We start from the raw sequence: 17,278 nt of genomic DNA on the forward strand, positions 1-17,278 counted from the left end.
ATCCTGGCCTGGTGCTTTGCCATTGTTTAGAGTGTCGATTGCTTTTGCAAGCTCATCAGGCGAGGGTGCGCTGTCCAGTTCCTCCATGAGGGGAAGGTCAGGCAGGGAGTCAAGGGCTGCTCCTGCGACGGTGTTTTGAGTTGCATATAGCCAGTGCGCCTCGAACCAGTCTGCGTTTTTCCGCACTCTCTTCCCAAAGGCGAGCATTGCGGAGTCGTAGATGGCGTTTCTGAGCTGGTCCCAGAGACGGACGGGGTCTTCTGTGGTGTTGTCATATTTCTCTTTCAGCTTATCTCTGAATGTAGTGGAGAAGCAGTTCACCTTTTCCGGGTCGGCAGTGCCACAGGTGTTTATGCGCGGCTTATCCTTGGTCTTGGCGTGGTGGATTCTGCGAGGCTGCAGCCTCACCTTACTGGCGATTAGGGCGTGGTCGGTGTCGCAGTTTGCACTGTGGTAGCTCCTCGTGTGGAGGATGGCGTTCAGGCTGGATCTTCTTGTAATTGCTAGGTCCAGCTGGTGCCAATGGTGGGATCTAGGGTGCCTCCAGGACACCTTGTGGCGGTCATTGCCTGCGAAGAAGGTGTTGGTGATACAGAGGCTGTGGTGGCAGCACAGCTCGAGGAGGCGTTGGCCATTCTCGTTCAGTCGGCCAACTCCATATGGGCCGAGGCAAGAGGGCCTAGCCTGCCAATCGGCCCCCACACGTGCGTTGAAGTCACCGAGAATCAGGAGGAGTTCGGTCTTGGGGATACGTCTCACTTCATTTTCGAGAGTTTCGTAGAATTCATCCTTGGCTTCTGGGGAGGACGTCAGGGTGGGGGCGTAGGCTGAGATGATGTTGGCATACCCTGCTGTGGTCTTCATGCGCAGGGAGAGGAGACGGGACGTGCCGCCGGTCGGTGTTTCCACTCCGTGGAGCAGGGAGTTCCTCACTGCGAAGCCCACGCCATGCTGGCGCGGTTCCTTCTGCGGCCGACCCTGCCAGAAGAAGGTGTAGTTTTCTTCCCAGAGAGATCCGCTGTCTGGCAGGCGTGTCTCCTGGAGGCAGGCCACATCGATGTTCAAGCGGGCCAGTTCCTTCCCAATGTTGGCGGTCTTTCTTAGGTCAGTGATCTGAGTCAGGTCGGGGGACATTCCGGGGCACATAGTTCTGACGTTCCAGCTTGCTATGCGAAGTGCTGGGGACTTCTTTCTCTTGCGTGTTTTGCCTGGAGCATGGAGGCACTCGCTTTCCGGGTTTCCCCTGCTCTCTACGCACCCAGTAGAGCAGGCGAGTGTGACGGGCTAGCACCCTATTGACCGGGGGCTGCCCAGTTTGGGGCGGGCGGTAGCTAGCCAATGGAGTGCGATGACTCCTCCCACCGTCGGACGAGGCCCCTGGCGCTCCGGCTCCACGCCAATTGGCCGGAGCTCTAATGAACCGGTAACTGCCTCTTCCCGTGGTTGCTTTACGAAGTCTTGCGACTTCGGTGGAGACCACTCTCCAGTGCGCGTCGAAGGCTTGGGCGGGGGATATGGAGACACTGAGTTGCCCAGGCTGTAGTGTCCCCCTCTCGGCGTCACCGATCGGAGCCCAAGGGAGAGGATGAACCAATACACTTGGTGCAGGAGTTGCCAGGGTCGCTGACTGCGTGTCTGACCCTGCAGGGAAAGTCCTTGCCCGCATTTTCCTCTTCAGACTTCTTTCCACCATAGTCGATGACGTGCTCCCCGAATCACAGTGCGGCTTTCGCAGAGACCGCTGCACTGCAGACATGATCTTCGTCTTGCGCCAGCTACAAGAAAAATGTAGAGAACAACATCGGAACCTCTACATCGCCTTCATAGATCTAGCTAAGGCTTTCGATACAATCTGCAGGGAGCTCCTATGGGGTGTGCTGGGACGCATTGGTTGCCCCCCAAAATTTGCGGCGTTAAAGGCCCATCACCATGGTATGCAAGGCCGGGTGGTGTGTGGAAGTGAAAAGTCCGACCCTTTCCCAGTGGCTGTGGGGGTCAAACAGGGATGTGTCCTTGCACCCATCCTGTTCAACATCTACCTTGCTGTCATGATGAAACATGTTTACAACAATACCGACCCAATACGAGACGGTATCTCGATCAATTACCGTCTCGATGGCAGCCTTTTTAACCTAAGAAGATTGAAAGCCACAACGAAGATCAGTAACACGTCTGTGCTGGACTTGCAGTATGCCGATGACGCTGCAATGCTGAGTCACACGCCACCAGGACTGCAGCTGTCCCTTGACGTCCTCACGGACACGTATACCCGCGCTGGCCTCGTCCTAAATGCAACAAAGACAGAGAATTTGCAGCAGACCACCGACGCTGACCCCTTTATCTTCCACTCCGGGGAAAATGCTCTGAAGAACACTGGCGACTTCGTCTACCTTGGCTCATCTGTCAACATGAAGCTCGACCTCACACCCGAGATCCAAAGGCGGATCGGGTCGTCAGCTGCAGCATTTGGACGGCTGTCTAAGCGATGCTTCCTCAACAAGAACTTAACTCTTACCACAAAAACTAAGGTCTTTAACGCTGTGTGTGTGTCTATCCTACACTATGGTTCAGAAGCATGGGTGCCCTATGCTAAACATCTTAAGCAACTGGAGCGGTTCTACATGAACTGCCTAATGAAGATTCACTGGTGGGACAGAATTCCGCACACGGACGTCAGAAGCAGAATGCAAGTCCCACCGCTAACGACTCTCCTCCTCCAGCTTCAATTGAGATGGCTCGTCCACATTGTTCGCATGCCACCGGACAGACTCCCGAAGAAGGTGCTGTACGGTGAATTAAGTACGGGGGAGAGGAGCAGCGGCGGGCAGCTGAAGCGTTTTAAAGACAGCATAAAGGTCACTCTCAAGAAGTTCGCCATCGATCCGACCAACATGGAGGAAGCGGCATCGGATCGGGTGGAGTGGCGACGACGCACCGTGGAGGGCGCAGCGCATCACGACGCCTCATACAACCTGGCGGCCCTGCAGCGCAGGGAGAAGCGACATGCCGGACCGGTTATGGACGGCCACTATCGCTGCGACCTTTGCGGGCGCGGCTGCGCTACTCTGGCGGGTCTGAGGGCGCACCAACGTGCGCATCAGCGGCGTCAACAGCGCGGGGATCGAAGGATGGGGGAGCGCAACGTCGTCTTCGGCTACGAAGGACTGGAATAAGCAAGCAAGTGTATGCGTGAACAGGCTGCAGCTGCTTCGTCAAGGTCTGCTCATGAAGACAGTCCTGGCTTATTAGTCCACGGCCGAGAACGACGGGGTGATGGTGGGGGCACTAGCTTCCATGCATACCTTCCATCCAGGGGAAAGGGGTCCAAATAGTTTTCATTAATTAATTTAATACGTTCAACTTCACGATAATAATAAATAATTCAATCAACCATGATTTAAAACTATGTATTATCAATATTCATTTTTTATAAACATGAGAAAGCATTCAGCATACATAACTGGAATTGAGCAACAGGACTCCAAATCCCAACGGCCAAGCCCAGAAGTGAAGTGCCGGCATTATTAACTCCAACTGTAGCGCAAACTACTAGGTTCAAACAAACATTCTCGTGCCACCGCACAAACGTGACAACTGAGCAAAAATAACTAAATAAAAGACACCACTGTTACGGAAAGACTTTACACGCTAATTAAATTGCCGATCGCGAACGGAATGAACCGTGATTGAAATTAAGTGTGATGCCGCTCTTTATACGTTGCGCTAACTGTCACCTGTCAGTGGCAGCCCCGCCCCTTTTAAAGCGCCAGATAAATCCATTAATATGGGTTTCCCTGGATGGAGTTTGATTTCTTCATGATTTTTACGGACCCACTTTATACCTGTGGATGAGGGATAAGAGCCAGTGTTGTGTCCGAGGACCAGCAACCCGAGGCCAAGGACTTGACTCCGAGGCCAAGGCCAAGGACCAAGGACCGACCTTCGGTACTCGAGCCGGTCCTCGAGGCCACAACACTGACCGATATGAAATGGGATGTGTGAATGTTACAGGAGTAGACTCGCCACGCATGACAAGAGTTGATTACATATGGGTGGAATGCGTTGCTTTCGTGCTGTTTTACTTCCGTCATCTTTCCTTTCTCTCTTCTCTCATCCTTTTACGGTAGACCACAGTGTTGATTTGTCCAGAGACGTTTACACCATGGTTTTTCGATATATCACAAACAAGGCGAGCAAAAGGAAGTACACTTTACGCATACGCATGTTTTACTTCCGTATTATTACATATTGCAGGGCCGCAGAAACCGCAAGTGGGGCTGCACCGGGTTTAACGCGCTTTTTACGTGTGAACGCGCCACAAAATTTACATCGGTTTAAGATATATCACAACAAAATACGACGGTGCACCACCGATGTAAATGTGTGCCGTGTGAACACCCCTTTAGTCAAGGACAGGGCTGGCAAAAGTCTATCAACCGAAACTGAATGCATCAGTCGTTGGAAGGAGCACTTTAGAGAGCTCCTAAATCATCCTCCCGTCCCCGAAGACCCAATCCTCACATTACACTTCATCACTAATCCGGACTGTCCCATCACCCAACCAGCTGAAGTTAAAGCAGCCATGACAAAGCTCAATAATGGTCAAGCGCCATGTCTATGTGCAATCACAGCAGAGATGCTGAACGCTCGTGGCGACCACCTCATCCTGTGGCTCACACAGATTATCAACCATGTGTGGGTCACAGAGTCTTTGCCTAATGACTGGAGGCGGCGCATCATACTTCCCTTCTGGAAGCACAAGGGGAACCAACTGACCTGCAGCAACCATATAGGCATCACGGTCCTCTCCATTCCTTCATCTATAACTGCTTCAGACAACAAAGTGTATGCAGAAAAGTGAAGATTGCACGACTGTCTGTGTCCTATGTGTTGTGTTGTGTTATTTTTGTTATTTTGACTTCAAAATGGCGCCGCATGAGTGCCTGCCTTTCCAGCAGCTCCTATATTTTGTTGTTCTACTTCTTCCTTTCATAACTTTGCTGCTGTAAATAGGGAATTTCTCCATTGCAAGACTAATAAAGGTTTTCTTATCTTATCTTATCTACCTGCAACCAGAAGCAGACTCTGCCAACAACAAGCCGGATTCATGCCCAAACTTCCACCATCGAACACATCGCTGCTCTCCGACTCCTGATAGAAAAGACTCGTGAGTTCAGAACATATTCATTGCTTTTATTGACCTCAAGGCTGCTTTTGACACAGTGGACCAGAGGTGCCCCCCGCACTCGCTTCCTAGATGTAATAGCCATGGACCTTGGGGCCTGCAATGTAACCCTGGAACAAGGTCAACATCTTGCCCACAACAGATCCAAATGGAGAGACCTGGTTGCTATGGTTGGCTCTGCGGGCCATGAAGTTCAACAGGACTAAAGAACGATGTCAAATTCCCCATGACATGACCATGGAAGAAATACAACCTAGGAGACTTGGGAGTCAGGAAGCAATGGCGGCCTCAAAAGAGTACTAATATGGAAATCAATGCATATGTGTCTTTGTTTCCCGACAGATATTATATACTCATAATTTCAAAAAGCACCTCCTAGCCCTCCATGAGGTGAACACGAGGACAAGGAAGGCCCCCCAGAAAGTAGCAGTTAAGGAGGAGAGTTGCTTAGTCAGCCAGACCACCAACTCTTTCTACCTTGATCGTCCAGGGTTATGCGAAAGGTCGTTCCCATCATCATCTACTGTAGGGAACAGACTGAAAACCTTCGCGATCCTTGATGATGGGTACGACAGATCAATGCTCTGACCAAAGGCAGCCAAAGCTTTGGGCATGAAAGGAATCCGCGAAGATCTTCCTCTGCGCATGGTGAGACAAGATATAGAAGTACTTCCACTTACCTTCCGTGTCTCCTCAGTGAATAATCCTCGCACAAGCTACAACATAGAAGGTGCATTTACAGCCAGCCGTCTCAGCCTAGCCAAGTATACCTATCCTATTGAACGTCTTCAGCAAAAGTTCAGACACCTCCGTGGCTTGCCATCCCTGCCTTCACAAAAGCTGTGAAACCTTCACTCCTTATTGGCTCAAATCAGCCTCACCTCTTAACACCCGTTGAAAATGTCAGGCTCAGTACACCAGGTAGTCCGGCCGCTGTCCACACAAGACTCGAGTGGACCCTCCAAGCCCCAGTTCAGTTCATGTGGCGGCCTACTAACTCCGTTCAGTGCCTAATCACCTTCTCTCCCCCACAACTTGAGCTCATCACAAACATGTTGAGAGGCTGTGGAAAATGGACTCCCTCACGGTCCGGAAAGAAAAGTAATGCGATCCAAGCAGTGGCTATATTGAAAGCTAAAACCCTCCGCATAAACTTGAGCGGTACCCAAAAATACACTACACCCTTGCTTCGCCATCCAGACATGGCCCCGAAGGATTCTGTTATGCCGCTGCTGCGCAGCACAAGAGACGCCTCCTGAAAGATCCTGAACAGGCTGATGCCTACAAGAAAGAAATTCAGTAACTTATAGAGTCCGATGTAGTGCATGAGGTCACCTTAGAGGCCCCCAACCAGGAGGAGTGATACATTCCCCAAGAATCTACTCTAGGCCTGAATTGGAACTGGGAGAACGACTCCTTGACCTACAAACACAGACCTGTGGCCTATGAAGCAACCACCCTGAGGAACATTTATAAAGTCGTGGCCTCCCAATACGACCCCCTAGGTTACCGGTTGCCCACCGAGCAAAGCTCATTGTCAGACAACTGTGGGACAAACAGTGGGGGTGGATGACACGAACCTCCCTTCAGAACTGAAGCAACCCTGATCGAATTGGGAAGCAGAGCTAGAATGACTGCAACAGACTGTAAATTTCGCCAGTGTGGGACAAATAAAGGATATCTTATTATTATCTTATTAGAACGTTTGTCTGTCTTGTAACTCCCCTGCCCTTATGTTTTCACAGGTGACCAGATGGAGAGGGCTATGTACGAGGTTCATATCTTCTCCGACGCTTCGGAGAAAGCTTATGGGGCTGTAGCTTACCTGAGAACCGAAGACGATGAGGGTCGTGTGCATGTATCCTTTATCTTTGTCCGCTCACGTATAGCTCCCAAACATGCGCAGTCCATCCCACGCCTGGAACTCTGCGCTGCCCTCGTAGCAGCACAACTTGCCCAGTTCCTCAAGAAAGAACTGACTCTTCCAATAACCTGAATGGTGTTGGGGTCTGACTCCACGACAGTTTTGACCTGGCTACAATCACAGTCTTGCTGTTACAAGATCTTCGTGGGCACCAGAGTGGGCTAGACTCAAGAGCTCACCCAGAACTGGACTTGGCGCTACGTAGGATCAGTGAACAATCCCGCTGACAACCTGACACAGGGTAAATCCCTAAGAGACCTCGCCGGCCCAAATAGATGGTCCCATGGACCGTCCTTCCTACTTCAAAGCCCAGGCAAGTGGCCAGAGAATCCCAATTCCGAGTCAGCTGAGGACCCAGCTGAACTATGAAAGACTATCTTCTGTGCACTGACAGTTGCCCCACTTCCAAGCCCAACGGACCCAGTGTTTGACACATGGCAGAATTTAATTGAAGCCAAGGCCCAGGAACTACAGGGACAAAGTTCCTCCAACCCCTCTCCAAGCACTGAAGAGTATCAGAAAGCTGAGATGAGTGTTGCTATGCTTGCAGCAACATTTCCCGACAGGGACGTGCGGTCAGGGGAGGCAGGTGAGGCAGTGCCGCACCTCTGAACGCGCATTGCATTGCGCAATCATCACAAACTGGGTTGATACATGCAACTGGCACGTCCTGCTTGCCGTACATCTGCACATCAGCAATATAACATTTGCAGATACATTTATTTGATCTGCTTTTCCTAAGTCTGGCTAATGTTTTTAAACCATTAAAGTTTAATGTTTTTTTGGTGACATATTTAGATTTGCTGATGGGAAATAAAACCGCAGTGAAAAGGCATAGGTTGCGGCAGAGAGGGCGTACGTGAGCAAACAGGTACGTTGCGCTCTTCTTCTGTGCAGAGGCGCCAGGCGAGTCAAGTGCGATCCTTTTTTAAATTTGCTACGTCGGACAGCCAAAATGGAAGAAAATGATTATATATCGAAGCTTAAAAACTTCTCAAAACTGGACTTTCAGTCAAAAGTGGACGTGATTAACACAGGTAGACCAACGCCGGAGTGAAAAGGTTTGCTTCAAACTACGGGACAGCCCGGACAACTTTTCAAACGGAGTGGAACAGCCGAAAAGAACGGTGATGTGGCTGTCCTTCGAAAACCCGTCTTTACTGTTTTCCCTGCCTTTTGTTCTCAACTTGTCTGGATATTGTGATATGAAAAGCGCAAGGATCGATTTGGCATTGAACGAACAGCGGAGGTTCAACGTTAGCATCCGCAATGCCAAGGTATGGGAAAACCGAGAGATTGTGAAAGACCTCATTCATGCAACCTGCTTTTTCGCTAAACGGGAGTTGGCATTTCGTGGTCACGACGAGAGGGGAAGCTCTTCTAATCGTGGCGATTATGTAGAACTATCACATGCTTTTGATGAGAAAGATGAGAGGTTAGCTAGACATTTGGACTCATCCAGTGTGCTTTCTGGCTTGTCCAATAGAATACAGAACGATATAATTGAAGCTTTCGGTGATGTGATAATAAATGATCTAAAAAGGGAGATCAATGCTGCCCCATTTGTTTCCATAGAGTTGGACGAGACTACGGATATCACAAACAAAGCACAGATCTGTTATTTTGCGCTATGTTGCCAAAAGTGAAGTGGACTGTGGTGATGGAAGCATTTTTAGGATTTGATGATGTAAGTGATGATAGGCGAGCCGCTGCTGTAGCTGCGTATGTCTTGGAAGTGTTGGAGAAAACAGCTGTTAAAACAGTTAAAAAACTAGTAGCGCAAACCTATGATCCCGATCGCTGGGACAATGATACTCAAATGATGGTCACTGGATATGATCGATGGCTGTCAGAAGCATCGACATGCTTTTTAATGATGGCATATGAGGGCATTTTCAGTGAAACTGATGCACTTTTTAGAGTGCTGCAAAACAAAGTCATGGACATTGGATATTGTTGTGCGCGAACCCACGACACCATCGGAGTTGTTGAACGCATGAGACGGGACTTTAACACACTGTATGAGCGATTTGAGCAGAAATGCAACACACTTGGCCGAAACAACAGTGGAAGAAATCAGTCGGTCAGAGATGAGAGAAAACAAATGTTCGACAAGATTATGGTCAACATCAGTGTTCAGATGAAAGCTAGGTTTGATCATTTTGTGAGCTAGCTTTCCTCGATTTGGTCGACTGTACAAAATTTAATGAGATGTCACAACAGTTTGATGACACCAAACTGCAGAGCCTGTCAAAATCTTATAACAAAATAAATTAGTCTAAGAAAAATACAATAGAATATTGTATTTTTACCCATGGGGTCAAATTTTGGATATGAAATAACCAGTAGCCAATTGAATAAGCTACTGTTTTTGGTTGATACTTTTGTAAATCTGACACTAAAGGAGTCGGTGCCTCACCAACCATGAACCTCACCGCACGCCACTGTTTCCCGAAGACTATAAGCTGCTAACCAGAGGGAAACCTGTCTTGTCCAAAAGTTGTTTACTTACCTTGTCATCTGAAATTGATATATCCGCTGACCTAATAAGAGTGGGTGGTCGGTTGTGACGCTCAGAAAGACTCAGCGACTACACCTTGTAGCTGGTTGTCCGAGACCCATCACATTTGGTAACCCGTCTGCTCATCCAGAAGTACGACATTGACCTGCATCACCCTGGTCCCTAGCGGGTCTGCGAACAATCATTGCGACTGCGTCTGCCAAGATCATTATGGATCCTTCTACAATGCATCCATCCATTAGATCAGGGATGGCCAACCCGCGGCTCACGAGCCGCATGCGACTCTTTGGCTGGTTCAATGCGTCTCCCGGGCTTTCACACGACAAGCATCGAAAACACCTTGGCAGTGGCGATGCCATTCAAACGAAGGGGCTAACAACACAGAACGTACTACATCAGCCTATCATCAATCACATTACTTGATTGACATAGAGGGCAACCAATCAGATGACTTCATCACCGCTCGTGCGCTAACAACGACGCTAAGCTAGTCAGCGAATTAGCTCTGATTTTAAAAGGTGGCCAATACATCGATCAGAATCGACTGGGAGCCAGCGAACTGGTCCCAAGTCAACCTCAAGGAAGGTAGGAAGAAGAAATGGGTGGGGGAAAAAAAAGGTGTTTGTATCTTTCGCTTTTGTTTATTTTCAGCCCGTTCCGACTGTTGCTCATCGTGGCGTGTGTGCATATATGCGCACACACGTGGACTGGTGGGCAACAGCATGAGTGCGTGCGAACGTGTGTTTGTGTGTGTGTGTGTGTGTGTGTGTGTGTGTGTGCGTGCGTGTGTGTGTGTGTGCGTGTGTGTGTATGCTTGCACTTGCGCTATCGGGTAGTTCGTGGGAAGTTGGCCGCTTCAAAAGTTGATCTTTGGCCAAAATAAATGTGTGTGTGTGTGTGTGTGTGTGTGTGTGTGTGTGTGTGTGTGTGTGTGTGTGTGTGTGTGTGTGTGCGCGTGTGAGGGTGCTATGATGCGGCTCTTTTCAGTAACACAGTAAAAAAAAAATTGGCTCTTCGTCTCTGACTGGTTGGCCACCCCTGCACTAGATGGAGCTACAGCATTTAATTTGACTCGAGAGGCGTTCACGAATGACTCAAAAAAAAACTTAAATTCACGATTACTTCAATGAAACGATGAAAATTGAAAATACACTAATGCATCAAAAACAGAAAATCACAAAATAAATTCTGTAGCACCTCGACAGAATTTATTTTGGCATTTCCTTGAGCATAGCTGCAAAAGAACGATCAGATGTCAGTAAATTGTTGTGTACTGTATTCACAAACGAGAAAATAACAAAATTAATTCTGTAGGGGGACCATAGAATTTTTTTGTCATTTCCTCGCTTGATTTTCTGTTTTCATTACTGGTGGAAGCAAAATTTTAAAAATGCTCATCTAGCATTACAATGTACTGTTGTTGTTAGAAATATTTTCTTGGATGTATCCTTCATTTACCTTCCAGGAAAGTTCAGTTAAAAAGTTCAATATTTCGATATGGTGGTAATCTTCAAATTCAGAATTACATTTACATATACGTATACAAACCATAATAAAAAATAAATTAAGAATAAATTACTCCAAACGTCCCAGGCGGCCATGACAGAAGGATGAAAGAGCTACACTGCGAGATCTATTTTGTGCAGGTCACATGACGGCGGACTTTGTGCACATGCATGGCACATCACAGATGTATTCCGTTAATATTTGACGTTGCATTTGTTTGTGTAATGTCAAAGAAAACATCAGACAAATCTGAATTGGGTATCACGTGCTGCAGTGCCTGTTCGTCCATGACATTTAGCATGCGAGATGAAAAATTGCATAGAAATTGAATAATCTGCACCATGCCATAAATTTCGCAGACTACTTTGACCTCCATGTAGGACTTCCAAATTCTATGAAAAAAAAAACTTCTGAAACTGTGGTGACCCATGCACTTAACTAACCAACAAAGATTGTTGGGGATGCTCCTTTATACCCGTCCATGTTTCTAATTAACCTGTTCACCTCAAGAACATTCCAAACAGCCGCGGGGGGGGGGGGGGGGGGGGGTGTTTGTTTTTAAAGCATTCTTGAACTTACACAGCCTTTTGTTTCCGGCATCCCTTTTTTTCGCAGCGCCACAATGAGAAAACTTCCCCGTTAAACAATAATGTTCATTCATTTGTACATGAAATACCATGTTTTTGTAATTAACTTGTGTTTTTAGAGGGGTATCACCTCAAGGTTCTCTGAGAAGATGTGTTGTGTGTGCTGTGTTTGTCATGTACCCCCCCATCCGTTTTTTTTTTTAACATTTCCAGTGCAGCTGCTTGGTCATAATGGCCCCACCATAAGCACCCAGCAAAATCAAAGTGTGTTGTTCATCTGGTTTACACCACACAAAATTGTCGACTTTTTCCCTTTGATATGTGAGGTCTATCACATTTTAAAATGTTCCAAAAAATGCTGTGTGAAACCCAGCAAATCAGCTTTGAGAGTTAAAGTCTTGTTTCTGAACACAATTAACCAGAAGAATTAAAAGCAAAAAAAGAACAGCACCTTGTTACGTTTGCAGTGGGTGATTTTCTTCCAGAGCAGGACATAAAGTGCCTGGGGAAGAGCCATCACTGTTAAAAACAGAACACATGGTGAGAGATGCAGCCCGAAGACATGTATCATACATTACTGTGGTACCTCTACTTATAAATGGATACGTTCTGGAAGAAATATTTTATTTCAAACATTTTAGAAGTAGAAACGCGTTTTCCCTCTCAATGTCCTTATCCGTTTCGAGCCCCCAAAAATAAAAAAAAGAATAAAGAATAAAGAATTGTTAAGCAGTGGCATTTATACATTGCAAATTGCACACAATGGTTATTTTACTTTTAATTTTGTATTCATTTTTTTGCCCTCTTTAGTTCATGTTCTCTCTCAGAAGTGGTTTTTGCATACCGTATTGTTTTTGTCGGCTTTTAACAATCCTTCGAAAACGTTCAAGACAAGCATCATCATAGTGAGCGATCGCCCGACTGGTGAGCATTTTTTCTTGGTGATTCGCATTTTCGTAAAACCATCGGATGACCTCATGGCCCAAGGGACGAATGACGAGAATGCTGCATATGGTCAGAGGTCCCTCTTAGCCAATGGGATGCCAGGATGATGCTTGGTAATAGCCAATGGCAGAGCAGCTATGAGTATGTTGCGTTCAGAAGACAACGAGCTGCGAGTAACAGGCCATACTATATTTTTACCTTTCATATCTTAAAATTTCTATTGTATTCTTTTTTTTTGTTCTTATTACTTTGTTTTGGATTTAGTTTTCTGTGTTTTTATCAATACAATTTGTCAAGTCCATCCTGCTCCTCCATCTTGCCTGCTTTTTGGGGTCTGCCACCACCACTGTAAATGACAGCCCTCACTCGATCACCGGGCCGCCCACTGAATATATATTTAATATTAATGCTTCAAGAATAGATCACTTGCAAAATAATTTGTTAAGCAGTGGCATTTATACATTGCAAATTGCACACACATACATGCACACATTTTTTTAAATAAAGGCACAACCCCGAACATTTTACTGTTCATGGCATGCTTTGAAGCACCAAAATGAAGACAAATGATCAACCACCATAGCTGCGCTTTAACGAGCCGTGGTCATTTGTATTCCAAAATGTATTAACTACAGTATTATTATGACAGTAGGTCACAGTTCAGTGCCATGTTTGTTTTCCATTAATTTTCTGAAGCACGTTTCACACAACTACACTAGCATTCAATGAAGTTGTCATAAGGTGTATTCTGCACATTAATGGGCATATTCATTTGGTGATGAAAATTCAGCTTGTGCCGTGGTTAGCCTCAGGTACAGGTTCACTGAAGCGTAGCAATTCAGAAATACAACAACCCTTCTTAACGGCTTCCCGCTAATTGTACTTTCAGATTACCTGTTTTTTGTTACGGATCCGGCATGGGAGAGGTTCGAAACCGTAGTCCTGCGTAGCTAGCTTTTAACTGAGGCAATTTGGCCGGCTTCGTCGTCCGGTTTCGTGGCCCCGCTTGTTAAAATTACCTCCGCCGCTTAAAGAGCCCGCGAAACCCGACAACAATCCAAAAATCCCGCTGCTCGTGTCAATCTCGTCCGGCATGACTAATATTTTGAAAAATCGATATAATTCAATTCATGCAATGTCGACTAATTATATATTATCCACTACTTGAATTCACCAATTACTGATCAAAATTGTTGTATGTAGTCTGTTTCTATGGTGACCAAGATTTCCCATTCGCAGCGGTCTTTGGAAAATAAGGAACCATACAGATTATATATCGAGAAAGCAAATTTGACTCTCGGATTCAACAAAAAGGTCAAACATAACATCTCTAGATGTTTTAATTTTGCCAGAATATTTCAATATACAATACATAAATATTTGTAACAGGAAAGTAATCCTAATATCATTGGGCTCGTGTTGAAATTGTGTGTCTGATAATGTTGGCTTCGAAGAATGTTAATCGTTGGTGTTTGACGCACATACCTACGGTTTATCCCGAAATGCTCCTGATCCCAAGAGAATTCATCAGCTGTGGGTGCATTCAAATCCGCTTGGTCCTTTCGACATTACTCTTCAGCTTTGTCAAATAAAAGGCGACAAAAGCGTTTCATCACACTGACTAAACACGTCAATGAGGCTCCTCCTGCACTGCGTGGTCGTGACGTCATGAACTACCATTTTGGAGGCTATTGCGGTATCAATATATCTTCGTATAGATCTCTCTCCCTCCCTCCATATATATATATATATATATATATATATATATATATATATATTTGGCTGGCAACTGATTCAGGGTGTCCCCCGCCTACTGCCCGAAGACAGCTGGGATAGGCTCCAGCACCCCCCGCGACCCTAGTGAGGATCAAGCGGTACGGAAGATGAATGAATGAAAAAAAAATTTATATATATATATATATATATATATATATATATATATATATATATAAATTTTTTATCCTTGCTGTTATAAATTTATATATATATATATATATATATATATATATATATATATATATATATAAATTTTTTTTTCATTCATTCATCTTCCGTACCGCTTGATCCTCACTAGGGTCGCGGGGGGTGCTGGAGCCTATCCCAGCTGTCTTCGGGCAGTAGGCGGGGGACACCCTGAATCAGTTGCCAGCCAAATATATATATATATATATATATATATATATATATATATATATATATATATAGCGGCTGGATAGCTCAGTTGGTAAGGCATCGGTTTGGCATACGGGAGACGGTGGTTCGAATCCCGCTTGGGGCAAAAAATGACACATAACACCATCCAGTGTGGGTCCTTGGGCAAGATCCTTCACGCTAATGCCTACCTCATACAATGATGAGAGACAATAAAACGAATGACATGCCGGCTCAGACGTCGCCCGGCCAAACAAGGTCTGCGTCAGGTGCTGGGGAACCAGAGCACCTTGATGAAAAATGGGCTACTGGAACAAAGCGGAGATGGGCGAGATACGATAACATGGCTCTGTTGGAATGCTACTACTCAAGCAACCCTAGTCAGAGGGGTTACATGCAGAGAATGTGGGCTAAATGGTTACTTCGAAACCCACAGTCACGGTTGACCGCGAAACAACTAGTAGCTCAGTGTTCCAACATCCACAAACGGCAACTGCTGTCACAACTTGAGATTGATGAGGTACAACGCAGGTTCCATGGTGAAGGGCCCCAGGCTTTCAGATCAGAGGAGGAGGTCATACAAGAGATTGGGAGGCAAGCCCCAATGAATGCAGATGATGAGATTGGGTGGCCAGCCCCAATGAATGAAATGCTGAGCGAGGCAGCAACTGACCTGAAAGCGAAGATCATGGCGAGAATGAAAGCTGGGCAACCTAGAAACCGATTACAACGGCTATGTGAAGTACCATCTGAAAGTCTCATAGAAAGTGTGAATGCAGCACTGAGGGCGATCCCTACCGTAACGATCACAGAAACCAATGAGCTGATATACGCTTCAGCATCAGTGATCCTGGAGGCTCTGGGCTATAAGAGCAACCATGGAAGCCATGAGATACGTTACCCACCATGGAAAAGACGGTTGGAGGCTAAGATCAAGGCGGCCCGGAAAGATGTGAGTCAATTAACGGAGGCCCAGAGAGGTGTGATGAAAAGGCCGATACCCGAGAGCTACATCCAGATGACCATACCTGAAGCACTCGAAACTGCCAAACAAAGGCTCCAAGCCTTGTCCAGTCGCCTAAAGCGGTACACGAAAGAGAATGAGGCCAGACGAATAAACAGGCTGTTCGCAACACAACCTGCGAAAGTGTACGCTCAGTGGCAGGGTCCTAACAACAGAGCTGACCCACCAAGACTGGAAACTGAAAGGTACTGGAAAGGCATATGGGAGAAGGAGGTTGCACATAACAGCAGTGCACAATGGCTGGTGACCCTGAGAGAGGAGCACAGCAACCTCCCTGAACAGAACCCAGTTACCATAACAGTGGCAGACATACAGGAAAGAGTCTCAGATATGAAGAACTGGACAGCACCAGGCCCGGACATGGTCCACACCTACTGGCTAAAGAAACTCACAGCACTCCATGAGCGCCTAGCAGTACAAATGAACCAGCTGCTGAGGGATGGGACTCACCCAGAATGGCTAACCGAAGGGCGAACGATCCTGATCATGAAGGATCCCTCAAAGGGTGCAGCCCCATCCAACTATCGGCCAATAACCTGTCTCTCCACAACATGGAAGCTCATGTCAGGCATCATTGCGGCTAAGATAAGTGGACACATGGATCAATACATGAACGAAGCACAGAAGGGCATTGGTAGAGATACCAGAGGAGCCAAACATCAGCTCCTGGTTGACAGAACAGTCGCCCAAGACTGCAGGTCCCGACGTACCAACCTGTGCACAGCTTGGATTGATTACAGGAAAGCCTATGACTCGATGCCACATACATGGATCACTGAATGCTTGGAGTTGTATAAGGTGAACAGGACCCTAAGAGCCTTCGTTGCGAACTCGATGAGGATGTGGAAAACCACACTTGAAGCCAATGGCAAGCCACTTACCCAAGTGTCCATCAAATGTGGCATATACCAAGGTGATGCACTATCCCCACTGCTGTTCTGCATAGGACTGAACCCCCTAAGCCAAGTAATCACCAAGACAGGCTATGGATACCGCCTCAGAAATGGAGCTACAATCAGTCACCTCCTCTACATGGATGACATAAAGCTGTATGCTGGGAGCGAAAGGGACATAGATTCCCTGATCCACACAACCAGGATCTACAGCGGCGACATCGGGATGTCATTCGGGCTTGGGAAATGTGGTCGGATGGTGACTAAGAGAGGAAAGGTGGTCCGCACTGAAGGGGTCTCACTCCCTGAAGGAACAATAGCAGACATTGAGGACAGCTACAAGTACCTTGGTATACCACAAGCCAATGGCAACCTCGAACTGGCAACAAGGAAAGCGGCTACGGCCAAATACCTCCAGCGAGTGAGGCAAGTCCTAAGAAGCCAGCTCAATGGCAAGAATAAGACCCGGGCAATAAACAGCTATGCCCTGCCAGTGATCAGATACCCTGCAGGAATAATAAGGTGGCCAAAGGAAGAGATTC

At 46.8% G+C, this 17,278-nt stretch overlaps 1 protein-coding gene across 1 annotated transcript in view; it reads right to left on the reverse strand.

The window, feature by feature from the left end:
- Window positions 1–14,340, reverse strand: part of LOC127593454 (phospholipid-transporting ATPase ABCA1-like) — a 139,214-nt gene extending 124,874 nt beyond the window's left edge. The window contains exons 1-2 of the mRNA XM_052054912.1: window positions 14,154–14,340; window positions 12,175–12,242 (exon numbers count right to left, since the gene is read on the reverse strand). Of these exons, the coding sequence (XP_051910872.1) occupies window positions 12,175–12,240 (66 nt within the window). The 5' untranslated portion in view covers window positions 12,241–12,242; window positions 14,154–14,340. The remainder of the gene's footprint in view (window positions 1–12,174; window positions 12,243–14,153) is intronic.
- Between the last annotated feature and the right edge of the window lie 2,938 nt (window positions 14,341–17,278).

Source organism: Hippocampus zosterae, chromosome 20, assembly GCF_025434085.1.
Source record: "Hippocampus zosterae strain Florida chromosome 20, ASM2543408v3, whole genome shotgun sequence".
NCBI lineage: Eukaryota > Metazoa > Chordata > Actinopteri > Syngnathiformes > Syngnathidae > Hippocampus > Hippocampus zosterae.